At 41.8% G+C, this 25,851-nt stretch overlaps 1 protein-coding gene across 5 annotated transcripts; it reads left to right on the top strand.

Moving 5' to 3' along the window:
- The first annotated feature begins 641 nt into the window (after positions 1-641).
- On the top strand, positions 642-25,851 carry septin4b (septin 4b). Of its 5 annotated transcripts, XM_080288980.1 has the most exons (13): positions 15,817-15,947; positions 17,056-17,190; positions 18,026-18,349; positions 18,621-18,717; positions 18,814-18,900; positions 18,985-19,108; positions 19,217-19,351; positions 20,817-20,934; positions 21,067-21,168; positions 22,231-22,327; positions 22,477-22,639; positions 22,950-23,049; positions 25,265-25,851. In XM_080288980.1, the coding sequence occupies exons 2-13, from the start codon at positions 17,086-17,088 to the stop codon at positions 25,331-25,333; spliced, it is 1,521 nt and encodes a 506-aa protein (XP_080145106.1). In that variant the 5' UTR covers positions 15,817-15,947; positions 17,056-17,085; the 3' UTR covers positions 25,334-25,851. The 5 variants fall into 5 exon arrangements, with proteins under 5 accessions (XP_080145108.1, XP_080145107.1, XP_080145106.1 ...); XM_026191911.2 differs by lacking the exon at positions 25,265-25,851 and having other exon boundaries at positions 22,950-23,337; XM_026191913.2 differs by lacking the exon at positions 25,265-25,851 and having other exon boundaries at positions 15,825-15,925; positions 22,950-23,337.

Here is a 25,851-nt window from a genome sequence, read left to right on the forward strand (position 1 = left end):
TACATTGATGTTGTTGTTGTTTTTTTAACTTTAGCCATGTTTAATATGGGGATCAAATATTAGACAGGAGAAATATGATAAGTGGTTTGTTATTTGTTGTGTTTATTATTAATAATTGTATTAGTTGTTTAATAATGATCACCTAACACAGTAAGAACATCCTTTATATGTAATCATATTTTACATCTTGGTCACAAAAAGAAAAGCAGACACTGCAGGCTACTGAAACATGTTAAAATCTAGTTGGTTATGTCTGCATGCCACATGCAACCTCTCCATCCTGCACCTGAAATGGAACATGTGGGTTAAATGAATGTCCAACACACTTACATCAAAAGCTCTTAATGTTTAATGCTTTGCAGACTGGTGTTTTTTAACCCAGCTCCCACTGTGCTTTCTTTCTGCCGGACACTCACACTCACAGCAGATCTGTCCTGCTGCTGCTCGTTTTGCATTGTCACCGACAGCCAAGCCCGTGGTACGGCAAGCGTCTGTGTGCACCCTCACGTTAATAATGTCTGGCTCTAAGACTGTGTAGCTCTGCAGAAACTGGAAGCAAAAAAGGTTTGTACGTGCAGGTTCTGGAGCCACTCGTGGCTGATCGCTGTTCTCTGCTGGGTCCGTTTTACGTGTGTGCGCGCACGACTTGGCCATCTGCAGAATGGTAAGTGTAGCGTGTCATCCGTCATCTGCATTGTGATGAGAAGTGAAATAAGCTCCGTTAGACAGCACATCCCCTCTGTCTCAGAGCTCCTGGTAATCTGTTGTTGACATTGACAGTGTCCTCTGAACCCAGTCAGGAGCTTTTACTGTGAGAACTGTGCTTTTAGTAATGTGCATGTCTTCAGATTGATGTGTTCACTGTAGTGTTGATACTGAGGTCACGTGGACGTACAGTAGTGGCTCTTTTTATCTGTGTGCTCCTGGCTGCCAGCCGTGCTGCTGGCAAGACCGACATCTGTAAACAAGAGGTTAAAAAAGTACGTGCCAGTGGAGTGTGAGTTTCCTGTGAAGGTTTGAATGCTCGTTAGTCAGCACAACGTATGTTTGAGCTCCATCTCTGGCGTCACAGATGAGTCAGTTGGCAAGTTGACCCGTTTGTGTTGAGGTTTGCGTGTTTTTTGTGGTTCTTGGTGTGTTTGGGCATCAAGATTAGAGAAGCGGATTACATCCGTGAGAATGAGAACAGATGGAAAGAGAAGGAGGAAGGGGACAATTATGTGTAGTTCATGTTGGAGCCCAGGCAAGTCAGGCACCACCCGAGCCACCGATGCCATCTGGTGAGGATACAAGTTGTGGATTGACACACATGTGAGTTCATAGTGCAAATTAGCAGAATCATCTTAACTTACTGTTATTCTGACCTTGTCTAAACATAAATCTGTTTTTACAGACACACTGCTTATTAGACTCTTTAGATTATTAGAAATCAGTTCCATCTGATTGGCTGTTTTAAAGGCTCAGACATAACCACTGTGATTTCCAGCATGACTCTGCAGTTTTATAACAGCTTTTAGCTTGAATGAGGAGGTCATTTTTATCTTAAAACTTAAAGATCAATCAGAAGACAGAGTTGAGCTATTTTATATGCTGGCAGCTTCTTAATCCTATCATGCCTCATGTGGAGTGTCTGGAGTATCAGTCACAGGTTCAGCTTGTCAATCAGTCCTGTTATAGGAGCATAACGATCTTTGCTGTATAAGATAAACAGCTCAGTCAGCAGGGAGAAGACCTCAGGAAGCTCAGAACATCTGGGAAGAAAATCAAGGTAACTTTGCACTATTGAGCACCTATTTGAGCTGCTCTATTTTGAGATAAAAACTATTACGTTATAGTATATTTATCTCCTGAGTAAGTCCAAAAAGGTCTACAAACCAAAGGATATTTCCAGGATAGGATTTCTAAAGTAGCGCTTTCTTTGATTCTCTCACATACCCAGACTGCGTCTGCTTGATAACACTTTTAAAAGTTTTCTCACTTCAACAAAGCACTGTGGTTCTGTATAGTGTTGGTGTGAATGTATGAGTACTGTACTACTGCAAAGCTGAATTTGTGACATTGGCACTGTAGTTTGAAAGTTTTTTGCAATATTGTTATTTGCTGACCAACAAACTTTTACTCGTCACCTCACCATAAATTCCCCAATAGCAGACCTTAGACCATAGTATATAACCGCATGTATACATGTGTGCAGGCATGCATGTTTCAGCATTCATAATTTCATCAATTCTGACAAGATTCCCAACACCAGTGACTGAAATGCAGCTCGAAACCATAACAGAGCCTCCACCTGACCTCCTCTGTACCTATTGAAAACAATTTAAGCAAAAACATTTGGACTCGTGACTCCATCAGACTTGTTGTCACTGATTTTTAAGGCCGCCTTCTTCTGGAATTTGGCAAACCTTAGCTTTTTCTGTCTGTTTCAATTCCTTATGAATGAGTTCTTGATCGCCATATTTCCACCAAGTTCATTTCTGATGAGGCCTTGCTGAACAGCTGATGGATCATTTTTCTGTTCATCTGTTCTAGACAGCTGTCTAGTTTCCTCTCTTTTTTCTCTTTTTTTTTTAACATTGCACATCTGCTGAGACATGCTAAGGTTTTGGCTAATAGCTCTTTGGGAATCACCTTGTTGGTGCAAAAATACTATTTTATGCCAGGCAAACTGCTATCGTTCGAGATTTTGATAACGTGTTCCCATTTATTTCATATGTGATTGTGTGACAGGCTGCTAGTAACAAAGTGTCTAAAGTTACAAATTTCAAATTTGATCTTTGCATGTGGGAACAACAACATTTCCTTTGATCCTCTGAAAAGGGTCAGGCACAAGGACCGGACTGAAAACTAGTGGAAGCACAGTCAGCGTTCAAAGTAAAATGTTAAGAATTTCGGAAAGTCTGCAGAACTATTGCTCAAGACCATTTGACCTGTGGCCTGAGACTTTTCCACAGTAATGTATCTTCATAAAGGTCAGTTACAGCAAATGATCGTTTCAAATCAATTCCACTTTACTTTCTTGGGACTCGAAAATAAAATTTGCTCCTACCTCAGTGTTTACTATCCACCAGTGGCTGCTGGTTTGAGTTATACGTTTTGACTTTCAACAAAACTTTGGGAAAACAAGCTCAAATTCTACAAACTATAAGCATAATTTAACTTAGCAGTAAAAGAGCAGGCTGTTAAAGTGAACCACAGATTATTTCCTGGGAAAGCATTTTGCCTGTAGTGCACAGTTACACTTCAGTCTCTTAACTGTTTTATTCATACTGCACATGATGTAATGAATAATCAACCTCCAGCGCTGCCTGCTCCAGGGTTTTTACTAAAATAGTAATGAATCTGGGAATAGTTAAGCTACTTGGTGTTTCCATTTGATTTCCACCTTTGGGAAGGTTGGGAACCCAGTCCAGACACTGATGCAATTTCTCTTATTGAATCTGTCCTAGACACAATGCCAACAGTGTTTCAGCAGATCTGTGGCTCCGACTCCAGACTCCAGTAGCGTTGTGATAAGACCCAGCAGGAGCCAAAAATCACACAAGGTGGTTTTTGTGTTCGTGTAATGTGGGAGCTAGACGGGCTGGAATTCAGTGTAGCACAAGCGAGGCCGCACAACAAACCCACCAGCTTCCTTTCTCCAGGGCACACAGAGTTCACCACCCGGCAGATGTTGGCCCTTTTTTGTTTGTTTTTGTTTATTTCACAGGTGTTTTTCTCCACACCAGTTAAAATAAACAACATGCTGGACTCAAGTCATGCAGTTTGCATTGCGACTTCTCCTTTCCATGCCCTCATTTGAAATAATACTAAGAATAAACAGTGCAGCTCATTAAAATGTACAGTTTTCTGCCAAAGGTAGTTAAAAAAAAAAGTATAATTACTCAGTTGAGGGGAAAGCAGACCCTTTTGTTGTTCTTTGAAGTGTAGCTTTAGCCTTTTTGTATGTAGCTAATTTTGATAAGCTGTAAATCTGCTTGATATTTGTACCGATTCTTTCTCCGTTTAACCAGATTACATTATACTGTAGCATCTACACTGATGGTAATGATGCAGTTCAGTCTCTTCAAGCTGTTAGAAAAGATTACAAACAGACCTGGTCAAATACCCTGCAATTGAGACTACATTTTATATGACTGTAATTGCTCTTATTTAATGCTGTTTTCCTCCCTCTGGTTCTTTGTGCAGTTGTTTTGTAGCTCTCTCCTGGGAAATAAGCGAAATGGGAGAAAAGAATAAAACTGAGATATTGAGACATCTTGATCCTGAGACAGATTTTGCACCAGCTGGAAATCGCACTCTCTGCAGGCCGAGCTGCTGTGAGCGAGCAGAGATGCCGGCTGAGTCCATCCCGAAGTGGTGTAACCCTTCAGATGAATGCTGCGATTTAGATTGAATGTAACAATGGAATTCCTGTAATGTCACCCAAGAGAAATCTCCACCTCCCTCCCCCCTTCATGAGCCTTTGTTGCACCTTGCCTCTTTTAAGGAAGGGTGAAAAAAACAAAGTGAGAAAAATGCTTTAGCTCTTTTTCCAACAGGAATGTCTCTGTGTCAGATAAAGATCCTTAACTGAATGGAGGAGGAAGTGTAGGAAGTCTAAGTTCAGCAAATCTAGCGTTTCCTTGTTGATGCCTGTTGTGGAACAATATTTAGGTTCCTGCATAGATGCTGGATATCTGCTTCAAAGGGTGTCAGAGTGTATTTCGTGTTACTGTGCTACCTTCTAGGGCTTTTTATCCAGTTTCTTTTAGGGAAGCTCAGGCGAACTTCTATATCAAGTTACAAGTTTTGTGCTGCATGTTTCCTGTCTGCGTCTAAAAACACAGGTTTCCATTCTTTCCTTGCTTTGCATGCACGAAGTACTCTGCTGCAGCCAAAGGCAGGACTGTTTGTCTCAAGTTCGGGGCTCGTTTGTGCAGTATATGTTTACAAAGTCTTGCCCAAATGCCATTAAATGAAGCTGCTACACAGTCTTTAAATCCAGTGATTTGTGTTTCTTGGCAACAGTATTTCATTATTCTCATCATTTTCATCTGTCCACTCAAGTGTGCACTGATTTGTGTCCATGGCGATGAAATGTATATATTTTCTTGTTTTAATAGACAAAACGTTTGCAGGTCAGTGGTGTCATGGATCATGTCACCGCTTATGAAAAAGACCACAGTTGGTCATACCTGGATTATTTCTCTCATTTTTATTGCGCTATTTTAAAATATGCCATGAATTATCATGAGCGTGAATGGTTGTCTGTCTCTGTGAGTTAGTCCTGCAACAGATTGCAACCTGTCCAGGGAGTGTATGACAGCTACAGTGGGGCAAAAAAGTATTTAGTCAGCCACCGATTGTGCAAGTTCCCCCACTTAAAATGATGACAGAGGTCAGTAATTTGCACCTGAGGTACACTTCAACTGTGAGAGACAGAATGTGAAAAAAAATCCATGAATTCACATGGTAGGATTTGTAAAGAATTTATTCGTAAATTAGGGTGGAAAATAAGTATTTGGTCACCTCAAACAAGGAAAATCTCTGGCTCTCACAGACCTGTAACGTCTTCTGTAAGAAGCTTTTCTGTCCCCCACTCGTTACCTGTATGAATGGCACCTGTTTGAACTCATCATCTGTATAAAAGACACCTGTCCACAGCCTCAAACAGACTCCAAACTCCGCCATGGCCAAGACCAAAGAGCTTTCGAAGGACACCAGGAAAAGTATTGTAGACCTGCACCAGACTGGGAAGAGTGAATCTACAATAGGCAAGCAGCTTGGTGTGAAAAAATCAACTGTGGGAGCAATCATCAGAAAATGGAAGACATACAAGACCACTGATAATCTCCCTCGATCTGGGGCTCCACGCAAGATCTCATCCCGTGGGGTCAAAATGATCATGAGAACGGTGAGCAAAGATCCCAGAACCACACGGGGGGACCTGGTGAATGACCTGCAGAGAGCTGGGACCAAAGTAACAAAGGTCACCATCAGTAACACACTACAACGGCAGGGAATCAAATCCCGCAGTGCCAGACGTGTTCCGCTGCTGAAGCCAGTGCATGTCCAGGCCCGTCTGAAGTTTGCCAGAGAGCACATGGATGATACAGCAGAGGATTGGGAGAATGTCATGTGGTCAGATGAAACCAAAGTAGAACTTTTTGGTATAAACTCAACTCGTCGTGTTTGGAGGAAGAAGAATACTGAGTTGCATCCCAAGAACACCATACCTACTGTGAAGCATGGGGGTGGAAACATCATGCTATGGGGCTGTTTTTCTGCCAAGGGGACAGGGTGACTGATCCGTGTTAAGGACAGAATGAATGGGGCCATGTATCGTGAGATTTTGAGCCAAAACCTCCTTCCATCAGTGAGAACTTTGAAGATGAAACGAGGCTGGGTCTTCCAACATGACAATTATCCAAAACACACCGCCCGGGCAACAAAGGAGTGGCTCCGTAAGAAGCATTTGAAAGTCCTGGAGTGGCCTAGCCAGTCTCCAGACCTCAACCCCATAGAAAATCTGTGGCGGGAGTTGAAAGTCCGTGTTGCTCGGCGACAGCCCCAAAACATCACTGCTCTCGAGAAGATCTGCATGGAGGAATGGGCCAAAATACCAGCTACTGTGTGTGCAAACCTGGTAAAGACCTATAGTAAACGTTTGACCTCTGTTATTGCCAACAAAGGTTATGTTACAAAGTATTGAGTTGTATTTTTGTTATTGACCAAATACTTTTTTTCCCACCCTGATTTACGAATAAATTCTTTACAAATCCTACCATGTGGATTCATGGATTTTTTTTCTCACATTCTGTCTCTCACAGTTGAAGTGTACCTCTGGTGCAAATTACTGACCTCTGTCATCATTTTAGGTGGGGGAACTTGCACAATCGGTGGCTGACTAAATACTTTTTTGCCCCACTGTAGGTCCCCGCTAACAAACAACAGTCTGCGTTCATGAGCACGAGCATGCAGATTGCTTTTTTGGGACTTTCTGACATTTGGCCATGAGATGACCTGCTGAAAGACTGCTAATGTTGATATTACAGGCCTGTTTTTAAGTTTTTTGTTTTTAATTCCATTATATTTTCTATTAAAACCAAAAAAACCTCTTTCCATGCCTCACAGCTGGCTTTATTTGGTTAATCTACTTTATTTAAATGCCTCTGGTACTTTGAATAGACCTTTTTAACCTCAGCGCCTTACCTGCTTTCGAAAGTCACCCTTTCTGCCGTGGAAAAGCCCCATGACCCATGCACATACTACACTTACAGTACCATCCGTGACACCCATTAACTCCTATCAAGCCGTTTCCAGTCATGAGCAGCAGGTGGCACTGCCCTCCCTCCACCGTCCCACAGTGCGTCCTCTGTGTGAGAGAAATTCAGCACATACATGCAACACAAAGTCATAGAGATGATAATTTGTTGAGCAGACTGATGAATTGGCTCTGTCTTTGACATTTTGAGATAATAAAATATGGTGTAGCTTACTGGACCAAATAGTTTTATCAAGAAACTCATTCCAGCCCTGCTGGCCCCAAGCCAACCCTGCAGTGTAAACATGTACGGGGAGACATTTTAATTATGAGAGGCAGTGTGATCCTCACAGCACTGTAGACTCTACTGTTTGACTCGAGCGTGGGTGTGTGTGTGTGTGTAGTCCATCATACAGGTATGTGCATGTGTTTGCACTATATCTAAAGCTGACGGTCCCTTGGGCACAGTCAGCCCTTTCAGACAGTCCACGATAATCACCCTCATGATGTGATGCAGCCAGAGAGGATTAAAGCAAGGCAGCAGTTGTCTCCCCAGACACTATCTTTCCTTACAGGAAGTAATATCTCCTGTCTATAAGCCTGTGTTTCTCATCCAGGCCAGTCCTGAACATGTGTCACATTTAATAGATGTTTAAGTGAGATTTGCCTACTGTGTGGTTTCTTAGACTGGCACGTCTGTTGACCTGATTCTATTTGCATTGCTTCTGCTTATGGTAGTTATTACGGCTGTATAAGTTGGCACACTTGCATCAAAAGCTATTAAGATTGGGATCGTGTTACATTTAGCTCTTCCTCCCAATGAACTCTCAGCTGAATTCTGCTCCTGTTTTTGTTCTCCCCTAAAAAGCTGAAGATTAGATCTCAGCCCAGACGCAAGCTGAGCTTTTATATTTTTCTTTTTCTTTTTTTTTTGTTTCCGGTTATGTTTCGTTACTGTAACATGCTGGTAGATCACAGAATCACCATCATATTGTGGGGTTTTTTTTAAACTGGTTTTTAGCTTTATGATTTAAATTTAAAAAACAAACAAACCACAGAACACTTGAGTTCATTCACCCTTGTTCAGAACCCAACATGGTAATCACAAAATCCTTTAAGAATGAGTGAATATTGTAAGACTGTGCAAAACACAGGGAACCTCTGAGATTAATGGAAAAGCTTTGAGCTGTGGTCCACTTAAGTAAGAGTGTGTGTGTGGGGGGGCGGGGGGGGGCAGACGAAGTGTGTATTAGATAAAAAAAGATTATTTGTAGCATGTAGGCCACACACTACCTCTCCTCCCCCTCATAGACACACTTTCTCTCTCTTTCTCCTCGTGCCGCTCTGGTCCTGGTACTGCCAGCTGGGAGGTCTGGACTGGATGTAAAGGCCATTGTAAGAGTTTAACTGCACAGTGCTGTTATCTTCTGATGCTTCATCCCAGGTTCTTGCAAAACCAGATTCTCCCAGTGATAGTTTGAATTATTCACAGAATTATTTCTCACATGTGTTTTCTGTTGGCGGCAGATATTTCGTGTGTGTGTGTTTGTGTTATGTGTTAATCGCACGCGTGTTGTGGGTTTAGGAATGAGGGCATGAGTTGCTTGTTGCATGGCTTGCAGGGCCAGCGTCTTTGGTCTCCCTGCAGAACAAGTGTTTCTTCTGAAGGCAGAACAGAGGTGCGCGCACACACAAGCTCAATTGCTGCTGCTTATCTGCATAACAGCTGCAGATTGGTCAGAAAGGGGAGAGCTGGGTGGAGCTCTGGAAAAAGCTCCAGATGCAGAGAAGGCATAGATTGAAGGTTTACCTGTTTGATAAAGATGTTGGACATGTGCAGGAGGAACTTTGTATGCCACTTGATTGCAGGGAAAGTTGATGCACTTATGTAACGCGAATGGGGGCCCAGAAGCTAAGTGACATCTCTTCACTGGTTTCTGTGCAATTTAAGCTGAGAGCCTCAAGGAATACCACTGGTACTGAAGATATAATATGGCAGCAAATTCAGAAGCAAACAGTGATGGAGGGGTATGTGTTTGCTGCTTTTCTTCTTGCTGACCCAGCATTTAGCGGCTGCTTGTGACTCACTCTTGGTGTTTTGTTTTTTCTTTTGAGTTTCCTACATGTGGTTGCAGGTTCTCTCTGTACATGTGTTTGATTTTGGCCGCATTCAGATTATCCTCATGAAACCTTGTGGGAGCTGGACCGTTCACATGAATGCATGTGACCAGGCTTGTTCTTTTTCTCAGCTAATGGTGGTTTTATGCTAAGCTGCTGGAGTATCTGTTTGGTTTTCGCTTTTCCTTTGTGCACATCTCTAAGAAGTTAAAACGCTAACCCTGATTGACACATGCATTGATCAGATGTGATGGCTTAATGCACTGAGCGCGTTTGTAAGCGAGTCTCAGATGGAGGAAGACGTCGTTTCCTGGTGCTTTACTGTGACAGAAATACATTTGAGGAAGAGGAAACACCTGATTAGGGTTCTGCTATCTTTTTGTATTCTTTTGACTTGGAGTAGGAAATGATAAAAACATAATTTTTTGTGTGTAGCAGTGAATATTTGTGGTCGTGTGAATATTTGTATGGGCTCTATAGCTGTGGGAGAGTGTGGTGAGTTGGACTATTTCTGTCTCTCTCTCTCTCTCTGAACTGAGCCAGCTTCACACAGAGCGCCGCTATAACTATCCAAACAACCACAGTATTCACACGGCACACACATGGCTCCCTTCACCACCTGCTACTGGCCTCATCACAAGGGGAAACCTTACTGGGATTCAGCCTCTCTATTCCACAACATTAAGATTGTAAAGAGGAATACACACAGTGTTGTTAATGCTGTGAAAGCATATATAATCATGCTTTATTAGTATAAATGCAGCTTTTATATTCATGACATCTCATTTTTCTTGGAGTCTTGGATATCTCCTTCAACCGGCACCTTAAACAAATGTCTAACTGCCTCCTTTTATCTGCACAATACTGCTAAAACTATAAACATCCTGTCTCCTGAGTGATGCTGAAAAGCTAGTCCACAAGTTTGTTACTTCTAGGCGGTAGTATTTTACCTAATGAACAGCTAAAAGCTCCCTGAAAAGCCTTCAACTCATCCAAAATAGAAGTAATAGTTTTCTCGTACTGGCTGATTTTCACTGAATATAAATCCTTCATCTCACAGGGATGGTCCTGAAGGATCAGGCTCTGTGAGATCTTTTGGGTATCACAAACTATCATATTGTCCCAGTAGAGCACTTCACTCTCACACTGCAGGCTTATTTGTTGTTCCTAGAGTTTCTAAAAGTAGACTGGGAGACACAGCCTTCAACTGTCGCTCTCCCAGTTTGGCTTTTGGAGACAGATACTCTCTCTATTTTTAATGTTAGACTTTAAATTTTCCTTTTTGATACCTAGGTAACTGAGGTGTCCGTGACAAAGCAATGTGCGACTAGTGGATTGCTTCTTGTAATAACAACTATTAAGGCCTAGGCAGTGGATGGAACTTCCCATGATGGCAGTGAGCACTTCTTCTCCACTCTAACATGTGAAATGTTGTGGTACTTATGTTCAACTTTTCTGCTGCAGCTGAACTCCAAGAACTCTTTACTATAGTCAGGGGTGCACGTAAGTGGTCCGCAGGTGCGCATTCGCTGTCAAAATAAAAGACGCGCACCAGATAAGAAGTTGCAACGCGCGTTTGCGTACATAAGATTTTCTGGAGGAGGACAGACATTTGTTTAGAACTCTTAAAGATGCCAAAGAAGCAAGCTCCTTTAAGCAATTACTTTGGTGTTCCTCCACCTCCAAACAAATGTCAGAAGGAGTCCGAACTGCAAAAGAAGCACGTATTCTCGGAAAAGTGGTTGCAGGATGTGAGCTGGCTTCAAACAAATGATGAACGCACAGAGATGTGGTGCGGAATATGCCGTGAAAATCCCACTCTAGCGGACAAAAACAGTGCCTTTTTATATGTACGCAAACGCGCGTTGCAACTTCTTATCTGGTGCGCGTCTTTTATTTTTGACAGCAAATGCGCACCCGTGGACCACTTATGTGCACCCCTGACTATAAGCCTCATTTGCCGAATCAAACAACCATTCATGCATGTGCTGTATCTAACATTCGAACTCTCACTACTCAAGGATACTCTCACATGGGAGAGTAGCTGGGGAGGCAATCCACTGATTCCGATTGGTAGGAGACCCACTCCACTCTCTTGTTTTACTGCTGTTTGTCATTAATTTTTTCTACTCTCTCACATAGTTTCTGTTTGTCTGTAATAGCTCTCTATGCTTTCCTTTGCTGTCTACTCTTTTTCTCCACCCCAACTCATCAGAATAGATGGCTACCCCTCACAGAATCTGGTTCTCTCAGAGGTTTTTGTTTTCCTGATAAGAGAGTTCTTCCTCCCCACTGTTGTCAAGTGGTTGCTCAAAGTGGATTGTCTTACTGTTGGGTTTTTTCTCTCATCTGACAGCATAAAGCACCTTGAGGTGACTTTTGTTGTGAGTGGAAACACTAAAATCTAGGAGGAGCATAATATCAATACAGTGTGTATGAAATAATAATAATCATGCTCCGTCTGCCGGCATACAGTAGAGAGAGAATTCGTGCCAACCGTGGCACCTTATGTCAAGCAAAAATGATTTAGCATGAAGTGAATAATAGTGCAGTAATTATTGTAGCTGGATTATATACGACTCTGTCAACTGCATTTCCTACCGAGCTGAAATGTGCTTTCATCACGGACTGTGAATAACAACACGCTGCCCGGCTTCTTTATGACTTTTGGCAGCTTCTGATTGCATTTCCCATGTCGTACATTTGAAGAGGGCTTTTCCCCTGAGAGCAGCATTTAATGCAACATATCACCGTCCATCAGCGCTGTGCCAGCCAAACCCACCATCTTGATCCAAAAGTAACAAAGCAGCACAGTCAGCCGCACAACTTGTTTGTGTTTGGCTAGGTTTCATGTCCTCCAATTGTTTCTCAGGGACTGCACCGCTTAGCATAAAGATTTTACTCCCATCGTAATAAATGCCACACATACTTGAGAGGTTGTTTTTTCCAACAGTGGTCTTCTTGATAAAGGACTGGAAAGAACTTCAAAGGCTAGTATTATTCATCTCAGTAGCTGTGCAGAAACCTACCACTTGCCTCTTAGACTGCTTATTAAATATCATTAAGATTATTTAATCCATCTTTGTGGACTGTATATGCAACAAAGACCTAAAATTGTTACTTTAACCCCACTTCTTACTAATTTCACATGGCAAACAAAACGCTTCAGGCGAACATCATAAGTGCATTTTTATCAGTGTTGCAGGAAATGACAAAGACGCAGCTGTTGACAAAGTAAAATATGTCCGTTCCAGAGGCAAAATGTTTGTGTCCACATACCAGTGATTAATTTTCCCTCCCTCCTTTGTTTTGCTATGTAGAAAATGTAGATGAATGTTTTTGAGTAATATGAGGAAGTCTTTAAAGCATTTTTGAATAATGTGAGGAAGTCTCAAAAGCCATATGGACTGTTGTGTTATGAAGGCCTGTTTGGCACTACTTCTTGGGCATTGGTGTTCCTGATTTCCAGCTGGGGCTTTGTGCTTCCGATCCTCACGGTACCACTTTGGATCAGAACCAGCTACACCATGGTTTCACCCAGTTGGCAGTTTATCTGTTCTGTTTTATCTCTCGTCAAACTCTGCGTGGATTCTCTAGCGATTGGTTGCTTATTTTCTCGATGAACTCACCCTGAGCCAGTTATGGAAATTATAATTGGTTCAGGTCTCAGTGGAGACTCATTCCAGTGGGAGACTGTGTGGGACCAAAATGGAAAAATGTGACATAGATGTCAAAGCCCATCAGGTTTCATTCTAGTTAAAGAAGATTGTTTTCACGTCATCAGTTAATATTGGAGAAATCGGGATTAGGGGACACTTCTGTAAATCTTACACAAGATTGGGGGCTTTTTTTTTCTTTTTCTTTTTTAAACTTTTGTTGGGGTCTCTTTCTAAACTTTAAATCTAGAGCTGTGTAAGTTGTATGGCTTTTCTGTGTTTGTATTGCTCATGAGAGCAGCACTAATCTTTCTATCCGTAGTCAATCATGTGTTTCATTAGCATATTGATTTATCTGCATGACTCACAATAGCCTGACTTTCATTTTTTATTGGCTCGGGACTGGAAATTGCCTTTCTTTTGGCTTGGAGAAGCCAACTTTAAGAAATATATGATGGTAAATCTTGTTAAAAGGAGCTTTTGCTGATCTCAGAACATTTGCTCATATTTGAATTGTTCAGCCTGTTCACAGTAACCATTAAAGTGCAGGTTTACAGGCTTTGCTTTCCACCCAAACTGAATTGGAAAGATGGCGCTGAGCAAGTTGTGCTGAAGTGCATTTTAGTGGGAATGCATTTAAGCCCAAGATTAATGTGTCAGGAGATACTTGAATGGTTTTTTAAAGTTAGTGGAAATGTTTGCATGTGGAAAATGGAACTCCAGTAAAATCAGCCTAAATGTCTCGCCTATGTTGAACTCTGCCTTAATAATTCCCCAATATCCCTTTTCCTACTTTATGCATACTAGGAACACAGAATAGTTGTAATTGTTCTTGACTTATAGTCTGCTGTTTTTTCTTCCAGCTGAATAAAAGAGAAAATTAATGTTTCCTTAGGTATATTAAAAAATGAAAAAAACAAAACCCAAACACAATTTCCTGTGGCATTCCTTTCTTAAGACCTTTTCGGCTCTAAATTCTTAAATATCAGGGCCGAGAACACAGCGGAGGAATGGCCTGATGGCTGCTTTGGTGTGAGAGAAAGAATTTGAACCTGTTTGAACCTCATCAGTTTGCTGTACAAAGCTGCTTTAGTGCTTAGAGGAAGACAAATCCCCTACCTGCATTCAGTAATGCCTGCTATCTCGGCTGCTTTTAAAGAAGGGGTAAACTGAGAGTATGTTTGGCTTAGAGAAGAAATCTGTAACCAAGCTCTGAAGTTGGGGTCAACTTCAGGAATGCTGCAAAAGTAGAAAGGAATGAAGACACAGACACACTACACAAAAAGGTAACATGTAAGTTTCTGAAATATGTGCATACAACAGAAAAGGAATAGGAAATGTGTACAGTAACTGTGTGATTCCCAGACACGATGATGTCTCCCGTAAAGACGATGCAAACTGCAGAGTTTGAAACGGGGAGCTGAATAAATTTGCTTATAAATGAGGAGTTCTCCTAAATGCTTAATGTGGTACGTGAAGACAAGTGCCTTGGCAGATAAATAGTTTATAATTAATTCATTTGTTAGCTTAATTAGTGAATTCATCAGCATTGCCGGCAGTTATGTTTATAATGAGGCAGTAAGCAGCTCGGCTTCACCTCGTGTGATCTGGTGGAAACATTTGGTGGTTACCTTTGTGATACTCTTTATTCCAAGCTGTTCTTTAAGTCAGTCATTTTCTGCATTCTGAAATTTTTAAGGGAGAGAAAGAAGAGCATTTGAGGCCCTGATGTCTCTTTTGAATATGTGCAGAGTATATGTGTGTCTGTGGATGTTGTATAGTTCTACAGTCCTAACTCTAAGTAGACAACTCAAATGGTCAGCGATAGCCAAGCTGACAGTCAGGTGGTGATGGTCCTCTGCAGAGCCTTTTCTCTAGACAGAGACTTGTAAGTCATTATTATTAAAGTCATTATTCTTTTTCATTTTAGTTTTAGTCTAAATACACCACTAGGACCGATTTTAACACCAGCTGTACAATATACACATTTGGGGTAGTATATCAGCATTGCACATTAGTATATGACTTTATCCTGTTTTTAAATCACCAAATGTAGAGATTGGTTTTGGTATCAATAGCTGTCAGGCTCTAATTATCATCACAGTGATTGTTCCTGATGATGTAACCTAAATATCTGACTTTGGTCACCTCCTTTAGTACTCGAGCTCCCAAACAGAATGAGAGGAAATTTGGCCTCAGATCCTCTCTGGCTGAACCGATCATTATTAGAATTGAATTTGATGTCACACTGCAAACCCTGAGCAGTTCCTGTAAGTCTTTTGTGAGGATACTTCTGCTCTTGACATATTTTATTGTCACAGGAACTGTCATTGTAGGCTTATGGAGTACAGACATTAGCTGTGAGTGGCAAAGGTTAAGAATGGGCCCTGCAAAATATGCACAGTATTTGTCTTCATGTTATAACATCAGTCCACACACCGTACAACACAGTGACAAAGTAGCATCATGTTTTCTGCTCTAATGCTGCTATCAGTGTTTCCTTATCTTTTTGCTTTGTTATCAGGTTCAACTCATCAGATTAGGCTGTTTGCTGGTGTCAATATGAATTGTCAGGCAAAACGGTGAAACAGCAGAAGACGTCAAACTCACAGTTTGCGTATAATTGTGCACGACATGGAGCTGTGCAGCCCCAAAGTTAAGTAGATTTGATGGATGTAGTCTATGTCTGGGTTGGTGATGCCTGTCAGCGCTGACGTGCACCTCATCAATGCCACTGATCAGCTCCCCGGGGTGCCGACCAGCTCAATGGAGCTGAAGGGCACTGTGTCCTCTAGTGTGGAGTTGTATAAATGCTGGAGCCGCTGCTCTTTGCTTTCCGAGTCCTGCTGGACTTTGTACGAGGAGCAGTTTTTAAGAAGTAAAAAGAAGAGGGTTTTAGACACAGGTGAGGCATCGAAAGAAAGGAGGTGAGAACGGGTGAACGTGCTTTTATCCACTTTACTGAGAATATGTTTGATAATTAGTTTGTTCTTTGATTTTTATTCCTGTAGTCCCTTGAGTTGTTTTAGTGTGATATTCCAGATGATACATCTAAAAGTCGCTTTGAAGCTTTTTTCATATTTAAGCAAAAAAAAAAGTAGTGGGAGTCTGTTTGATGCACTTCTGTGGATTTGTAATCCAAAGCAAAATGTCGGTGATTGACACTTTATTTTATGTAGGACACAGAACCCACCATGCTGGACATTGATCTTAGGGCTTTGGTTGTGCATCAGGAAAGCAGGTCACCGATTTCCCAATCGGTGAAACTATCACTGTTTCCTCTGCCCTTAAGCTCTAAATCCCAATCATATTAGAGCTGTAGGTCACAGGTGGAGCACCTAACCATGTGGAAACACCAAAAAGATTACATGCTAAGCTTTTTTTAATCAAAATTAAACTGGAAAGAAATTGGCACAGACTTTACTTGCTGTCAAACTTGTAGTTAGCTTTTGCAATAGTAACTGTAGCTGGGAGCATGAATAGGAAAATGGCACCAGAACAAGAGGAGTGAACATAACCTGATCTGTATCAAATCTTTATTTTGAAACGCATAACGAGAGTTAATACATTTTTTTTTTTTAAAATGAATGAACATGATATCAAAGAAAGATATCATGTTGAAAATATTGAGCAATTCCTGTTTGGGGAAAAAAAAATAATAAGGAAGCAAATGCTTATTAATTCCTGTCCCTGTTGAGCTCATCCTATATATGTTTTGATTTTGCAATCAAATGTATACAGACGCATATTAATTTATAGCATATATCTAATGTTCAGTCCCTTGTTATATTATTACATGCATCATACCATTTCTGCTGTAAATGGTATGTTCTTTTATTCATTAGCTTTTTTAATTTTTTTGTCGTCTTCTTCCTCGTCTTTATCCATCTTACCTGTACTCCTCATGTCCTCCTTGTGGTTCATGCGTGGATCTGCGAGGCTCTTTGTTGGCCCTTCTCCATCCTCTTCTTCAACCTCCCTGTTGTTCTATTCCCCGATAAACCTCACCACACGCGTGCGCCCTTCGGATTCAAGATCACAGAGTGCGCTTTAGCCCCAGTTGCAATGGAGGACAGTGACCACGAGCATTCCTCTTCATCAGATGAACAAGACTCCTGTCCAGCTTCCCCTAATCAGAGCAGACACCATGATCATGATCACCATGAACAGGTACCGGTGACCCCCCCCCCCCAAATATATATATATTTTTCTGTTACTGCCCATCTTCAGCTGATTTCTGCCGTCAAAGTCTGTAGTTTTTATGCGCTTAAGCTAAGGATTAGACATGAATTTATCTCTTTAGGGTCTAAATTTAAATTTAAAACTGTGTCACAGTGTGTGCTCACAGCTGAATTTGAGTGGCCGTGTTGCTTGCTGAATTCCACTCCATTATTTATCTATCAGGGAGACTTTAGTAACTGTAACTAGAGTCCATAGCTGCGTGTCCTCTTACAGAAAATTTACACTTTTAAAGATTGCATTAATAATGAAGAGTAAAATACCTGATGTCTAAAACAGTCCTTGTCTTTAATGTTACCGATCACTCTTAAAGGAGAGTAAATGTAAACACAGTATTGGAGTTCATTCATTGTTAGTTTCATAAAACAACTTGGCTGCAGTGTTCAGCTCTAACATGACTTCTCCTCATTTATAATAGAAGGTGATCCACCAGCTGTAAAGTCCCTAACATGTATCCTGTTTCCAATGAATAGTTAAAGGCTCATCCACATTAATGTACAAATCTCATGTGTTACCCACTGGCCTTCAGCTAGGTATACTAACAGTTTTGAGTTGTCAGATATGAAAGATCTCTTTGTTGCTGTGTCTTAAATCCCTCACCATAAAACTTTAAGTTGATTTTCTAAAACTTTCTACCCTCTGGATCTCCATACCTCCCCCTCTACATTGGTGCTCTAACGTTCCTCTTTTCCCTCCACCGTATTTCTTTTTTTCCTGTTCGCCTCGTCATCCCTCCCGCCCCCCCACGACCTTCGCTTCTCTCCAGCCCTCAAGCCATTCAGATGACTCAGAAGTGGAAAACATTATGCAGGACCCTCAACATCATGGTGGGCACGGTCTCCGCCATCACAAGCATCACCACCATCATGACCCCGAGGCTCATGATGCGGACAGGCAGGCCGAGGGCAATGACCGCCCCCACACCCCGTCATATTTGCGGCCCCCCGTGGCCGGCAGGGCCCAGTCAGATTCGGGTTCAGACTCCGGTTTGCCACAAAGCCGAAGCGTGGAGTTTGACTTGCCGTCCCCCGTCAGTCCCTCCAGGCCAAAGAGCCCCTGGGTTCGATTTGACCCATACGACAGTAGCGAGGTAATACAAGGCGTCAGGAAGCCCCAAAGAGGGGTCAGCACAGCCCGTGTGCTGTAACATGCTGATACATTTCATACCTTGTTTTACTGTTGTTTGGGTTTGTTTGTTTTTTTGGGTTTTGTGCTGTTGCCGTTATTGCTGTCGAAATACTGCAAATGGGACAACAATGCCAAAATATTTCAAAAAGCCGATATCAGGTTTGAAAAAAGAAACCATGGTGTACACAGCCTCTGTTTCCTTATTCCATTTTTATCTTTTTGTGCATTTGTAGGACCAGGACAAGGAGTACGTGGGTTTCGCAACGCTGCCAAACCAGGTGCACCGCAAGTCTGTCAAGAAAGGATTTGACTTCACGCTCATGGTAGCAGGTAAATCCTCGTTTTAGCATTAGCTGCTATTTGAGCTTAAGACCGTGTTTGTTTTAAAAAGACTGTCTTTTCTTCTTTGTTGTTCTTTGTTTGAAGGTGAATCTGGCCTGGGAAAGTCCACCCTGGTCAACAGTCTGTTTCTCACAGATCTGTACAAAGATAGGAAGCTGCTCAATGCAGAAGGTGCGTGTGATTATTTGTTTTAAAATTTGCTGTACTACATTATGTAATGGCTGAGGGCTGTTTACTTCTTTTTTTCTATCCTAGAGAGAATCACACAAACGGTAGAAATCACCAAACACACGGTGGATATAGAGGAGAAAGGTGTCAAATTGAAACTCACCATTGTGGATACCCCTGGGTTTGGGGACGCTGTGAACAACACTGAATGGTACAGACATGTTTAACGCATCAGATAACCCTGAGTGAATCTGAGTTACACGGTCAGCTGTTACACTTTGCCTCAGAGACTGAACGCCCCTGTGTGTTTCTGCTTTAGCTGGAAGTCAGTGGCTGACTACATTGACCAGCAGTTCGAGCAGTACTTCAGGGATGAGAGTGGCCTCAATCGCAAGAACATCCAGGACAACCGCGTACACTGCTGCCTCTATTTCATCTCACCCTTCGGTCACGGGTATGACAAAGCTACAGCTAACTCAGCCTGCTCGTCCTCTCTTTATTATTAGTTCTAAAAATATGGAAGATTAAGTTGTTTCTGCTGCAGCACATTATCACGTGCAATGTTCAGAAGTGATAATGGGACCATTAACTACACTTTTCCTCGTGATCTCTGATCACATGTTTATCGCAGCCATCGTCCTGAGCGCACACGTGATATCTTCCACACGTATCTAGTGGATCGGTGTTTACTCACAGTGTGAGTAAACACACAGCCTCTTAAATTGTTGATGCCCAGCATCTTTCCCAGAGATAAAGCACCTCTCAGCTGCCCTTGGATAACTTTACATCTGCTGCAGTGATTTTACACTAATCAATTGTTTGTGCTGCTGTGGTACCTCTCAGCACATTTGTGCGCATCCAGATCTGTGTTCATCAAGGAGCCAGAATACCATAAAATTCAAGTAATGCTGCAGAGCATTTTCAGCGTGACAGCCATGGAGAAACGGCTCCCTCTGTTGGTGAGCAAGTGTCTGCTGCCACCGATTGGTCGGCCAGTGTGCCATGCAGCCAGAGACATCATCTTATGCTTCAAGTTTTTTTCGGGGGGAGGGGGTTGTACATTTTTGCTGTCATTTGATAGTGCAGCATTAGATGGGGGGGAGGGGGAGAGAGAGAGAGAGGAGGGGAAGGACTCCAACCCAGACTGATGCATTTCAGCTGTATGGCATGTGGTCACATGCTAAATCTCTGAGATAAACTAGCACCTTTAATTTTGAACTACAGATAAGACTTGATGCAGGAAAGCTTAGAGTGGAGAAATCTAGATGTGGATCGGCAGGTAAGTCTGTTGTTGCCTGATCCTGATTGCCAGCAATTCATGAGCATTTATGAAACGCTTTCAAATCTAAATGGAGTTTATTGGCACAAAATGATCTAACAGTTAATGATTATCAACCCCAGTTTAAACTTGTCTAACAGTAAATCATCAGTGGTGGCCCTTTTTGAAGTTTTCTGTGGCCTGTGAAGGCAACATGGAAAAAGCGCATGGCTTGTATATTTCATTCAGCCACAGTTTATGTTAAACCATGATAGGGAAGCCCAGAATGTGACTCGGGAAGTATTTTTCTTCAATTAGTCATCATTAGCAAACTAAACCTTCCTGACAATGATTGATAACTTTTTGCCCAGGAATGTAACTCCAACCTCACTAATGGTTAGCGATAAACGTGCGCAAACCATCATTCTCTGAAGAAACTACACTCTACAAACACCGACCCGGCCATAAAAACTCAGAGAACCCCTAAAATAAAGTTTGTGTTCCTCATGTGCTGAAAGCTGTAGTCCTTATTGCAGTGGCCTGCTTTCAGGTGACTCACCTTTTTTGAAAATGCCCACTCTCTTGTCTACTCTACACTATCCTAATAAATAATAAGTGTCTCATTATCCTTTCTTGGTATGTTTTGCCTCATCTCTTCCAGCCTCCGACCTCTGGATGTGGAATTTATGAAGGCTCTCCATGAGAAGGTCAACATTGTCCCAGTCTTGGCCAAAGCAGACACACTCACCCCTGGTGAAGTGAAGAAAAAGAAAATTAAGGCAAGGCGACTGCATGTTTCATCCCACGAATCAATCTGTGTATACGCCGCAGAGTGTTTTACTTGTATCCTCACAGAGGACGTTATTCACACTTTGACATCAGACATGTTTTTCCACTGTTTTTCTTTGCAGATCAGAGAGGAGATTGAGCAGTACGGTATAAAGATATACCAGTTCCCCGACTGCGACTCTGATGAAGATGAAGATTTCAAGCAACAAGACCATGAGCTGAAGGTGATCAGTGATCTCCTTTCTTTCTTTTCTTCATCCAAGTATTTGTGTTTAGTACACTAAACTCAGCTGAAAGCAGAATGCTGAGAGTCAAATCATTGTCATTCAAAACAAATTGTGCTGCAAACAAATTTAATATTAATAAGAATTGACATTAAAATGAATGAACAGACTATATAGTCAGACCTGGTGGATTTAAGTGTTGATGAATCAGCCTCCTCTACACTTCCCGTATTGTAAGGTGGTACTAAGCACACAGTCGGTGGAAATAAAAGCAAAAGTTATCACTACTAGCAAAACCCCTGCTCAACACACAGGTCTTTACTTTGGTCAATAAACAATAACTATCAAGAAAATCAGAATTACTTCTTAATTATGATGCATTTCATATATTTTAATTTTAGTAAGTATAGGATATATTTTCTGTGTCATACAGGCTGGTTTTGCCAGGCCTGCAGCGCTTGTTTGACCATGTGACACGTCTTTAATAATTTTATTACTACGTGTAATTTAATTTATCATATCAACACAGCGTTTCATTCTAACGCTATGATAAAGATCTAAATACTGGTTTATTTACTGGAACAGCAATAATTGCAATAATGTAACAAATTTGTTAGATGTCACATTTTGAACAATGTAAGTATGTGACATGAGGAAAATCTTAAAAACATATAATATATTTATTGATATCATATTTATCTATGCCCTATACTGCCCTATACACTCACAGTGCTCTAGGCAAAGTTAATGCGAAGCTTTATCTTAAGTTCATGGTCCAGTCGACTACATATGCTACGGTCATGTCAGTATGATTACAATCAAATCAATAACTTTGAGGTTTATGGAATTCTACCTCTTGTTGGATTACGTAAAGATCAGGTTTAAAAAGGGGGGAAAAAAGGTCTTGCACAAGAAAGGACGAAGACATTTAAGAGGAAAGGGATATAACTGGTCTGTTGTTGTTTTTTTAATACAGATGTGTTCACACCCTGCCCAGCCAGATGTGATCTTTATGACCATAACATGCTTTTAATATTACGATCTTTATCTTGACCCCTTTAGGAAAGCATCCCCTTTGCAGTAATAGGCAGCAACACCGTGGTGGAGGCCAAAGGGAAGAGGGTGCGAGGCCGTCTGTACCCCTGGGGTATTGTAGAAGGTAACCTTGACCTCACATGTTCCCCTAAACAAAGACCTCAAAATCATACATACTAAAATGCTTTCTGTATAGATGTACCATTAAAAAAGTTGACAGTGAACGTGTATAAGTATTGAGTGTGTAGTTGATCCTCACTCTGTGGTCTGCAGTGGAAAACCCAGCACACTGCGATTTCGTGAAGCTGAGGAACATGCTCGTTCGCACGCACATGCAAGATCTCAAGGACGTGACCCGAGAGACTCACTACGAGAACTACAGAGCTCAGTGCATCCAGAGCATGACCCGCATGGTCGTCAAGGAGCGCAACCGCAAGTATGCTCACGCTGAAGGACGGGAGAAATAAGTTTTAGTGAGATGAAAGAAATATGGCACAAGAAAAATCAAGATGAATTATAACAGTGTTAGAATATTGTTGTTTTGAGAAGGAGAATGTGATTAAAAAAATGTGTGACCTTCATATATTCTTGAGGTATTTGATGGGTTTGCTCTGACGTGTCTGGTGTAGTGTCTTAACAATGTTTGTCGGCAGCTGATTAGACATCACAGGCTTATTTACATTGGTCTGTGTTCTCACTTTGTAGTAAACTCTGTGAACTTTCCCAAAACGTGTGTCTCTCTGCAGTAAGCTAACCCGGGAGAGCGGCACAGACTTCCCCATCCCAGTGGTGCCCGGAGTGGCCGAGACCGAGACGGAAAAGCTCATCAGAGAGAAAGATGAGGAGGTACGGCACGCCGACCACGAACTGGAGTCGCATCACGACCACGAGCATGACTCTGCCCACAATTTTGATCACCACGAGCACTCAGACCGTCAGCCCAGCCCAGAGAGGCACTCAGATCACAAAGGCGATGAAGCTCTCTGAGTATCTTTAGCTCACAGATGATGTGTTTACCCAAAAACATTTTTTTTAAGTCCAGTCAGATCACGTTTTGTGAAACTCACAAGAAAACAGTCTCATAAACAGGAACTGGTTTAATTATAGAGTAAACCTGTAGCCTTTTGGAGCTTTAAACTGTGACTAGGAAAAGAGATTGCCCCTTACACTCTCTGGAAGCACCAGGATGTTTATAACCACGCCATCATCCAGAGTTTCAGGATGAACCTTCTCAGGATTAAAGAAAGAAAAGCTGAATGTAACATGTGTTCCTGCACCTGAGCTCATAACATCTGTGCATGGCAGGTCAGAGAAGGTGGGAAGGATAATGATGGGAAAGTGTTAAGACTGACAGAAAAAACCTTGTTAGTGGGTATTTAAAGGGCTACATGCTGTGCAATACTGTGATGTTTAGTGGAAGTAAAGTAGCATAAAAAAAGTAGGGAAATTTGTGTTTGGTTGATTGCTTCTTTGTTGTAACAATGCTTCCAGGTAGTAAACCTTGTATCCTTATATCTTATGCATTTGTCAGTCATGCAGCAGAGTTGAGCCCATGAAAAACTTCACTGCCAATGCCAAACAGCTATGATATTGACTCTTGTTTGGTGTAATTTAATGGATTAGATTATTTAAGTCTGAAGAAACAAAACATACTTTAATTGTTTAATACAACCCCAATGACCTGGCACCCTCCTCCTCATGCTAGTCTCCAGTTTGGTCACATCCTGTTCTTCAATCAGTATTTGTCCCAAATCAGCCAATGTTATGTTGGTCATTATGGCCCAAGCTGATCCCGCAAACATGCCACTTACAGGTTTTTGGGATCAGGGGTAAGGTCAGGACGGAAGGTGGGCCATTTCATCCTCTCCACTCCCAAAATCTGGAGGTAGTCTCTGATAAAGTCTTCTCTGTGGGGGTGGGGGGATTGTCATCTTAGAGAATAGTGTCTGCACCAGTGTCTGCACATGTTGCAGACACTGGTGCAAAGGAGCCTGATGGTGAAGGCCAGTCATGGTGTCAGAAGCTCAAAACAAGAGTCAATAGCAGAATTAATCATCTCTGTGGCAGAGAATGTTTTTAATGCACATAACCCACATGCTTAAATCCGCTGCTCAACCCACAGATGTATTTTCATTACAAATGTGACACCATTTAACAGGAAATAAACAGGCATTCCCTCAGTGTAAGATTTATTACCAAGCAGCATCGTTGCAACACAGAAATAATCAACCAAACCCAAATTTCCTTACTTTTTTTTGCAAAGTTAAGTTATAAATATTACTGTTGTGAAAAGAAACCTTCCTTATAGATTCCTTTTTATTTTGGGTTTGTAGATGCTAGACTGTTGCCTTGTTAATGACTGTTTTGAGTCTCAGGAATAGACGGTTGTATATGGTTTTAATGTTGTTCTGCAATCATAATGAGTTAAATAAGCTATGTCAATACCAGCCCCCTTCCCTCTGCAACACCAGACCGTGCAAAATCTATTTATTTCATTAAATAAAGAGTCTTATTTTTTCCCCTCATTTGTTTATTTTACATTTTCTGTCTGATCAACATGAAGCAACGCAGTAACACCAAATTAGCTCAATATACATCTTTGCCCACGGGTGTTATAGCCAACCCACACACAGCAGCAGCTGGACAAACATCTCCAGGTGAACAGGAGCTGTATAACACCTGTGTTACCTGCTTATTTCAAACAAATCTGATAGGGGGGGGGACTCACTCAACATGATTAGGTGATTGAGTAGCTGACTGATACTAGTGATTTTAATATCCTAAAGTGCTGCTTCTGTGATAACAGATACTCTGTAGTCCAGAGTGAAGCAGCAGATGGAGGGAGCCTTGTTTCCCTGCTGCCATTCAGCACATGTCACGTGGTTTGGGGAGAACAAGCCCATCTCCCGGGCGTTTATTGATTTGTTGCCTGTGCAGCCGTGCGTAAATGAATAGCTTCCATGAAATCCCCCTTACACTTCACACCGCTATGAAAGTGGATGCGTCGCATTCAAACGTATCACACTAACACCCGTCTCCTCTCTCTGCTCTCTTCTTCCAGCTGCGGCGGATGCAGGAGATGCTGCAGAGGATCCAGGATCATATGATCACTCAGAAGGACGGCTATTGAGAAACAAGAACCCAGTCACACTGTGTACATGTGTTGCTCTCACTGGGATTTAATAAAAAAAAAGAAAAACTCCCCACTCCACCCCAAACAAACCTTTATTCCACTCTTGGATATTGACATCCCAAGCCACCTCTCAGCCTCATCAGCAGCATGTTATACGTGGATCAAGGACCCGGCAAGGAGGTGGTAAGACGTTTGCAGCTTAGCGACTCCCTTTATCCTCTCCAGAATCTCTGACATTTACGGCAGCACTGCTGAGAAACACCCAACTCTCCCCGTCTGCTGTTTAAAACGGCTCTCGTGATGTTCGCTTGAATGAATGAAAGGTTGGGGGTTAATTCACATATCAGAGCTTTTTCTTTAGCCACATGATCACAGGGTTGTTTTTACAAGTTTACATCAAAGCTTACACTTTTCTGGGTGTTTTCTGGTTTATTTTTTAAAAATCTTTACAGGTCAACAGACACACACACACACACACACACACACACACACACACACACACACATATACATATA

This window comes from Astatotilapia calliptera, chromosome 14 (genome assembly GCF_964374335.1).
Source record: "Astatotilapia calliptera chromosome 14, fAstCal68.1, whole genome shotgun sequence".
Taxonomy (NCBI): Eukaryota; Metazoa; Chordata; class Actinopteri; order Cichliformes; family Cichlidae; genus Astatotilapia; species Astatotilapia calliptera.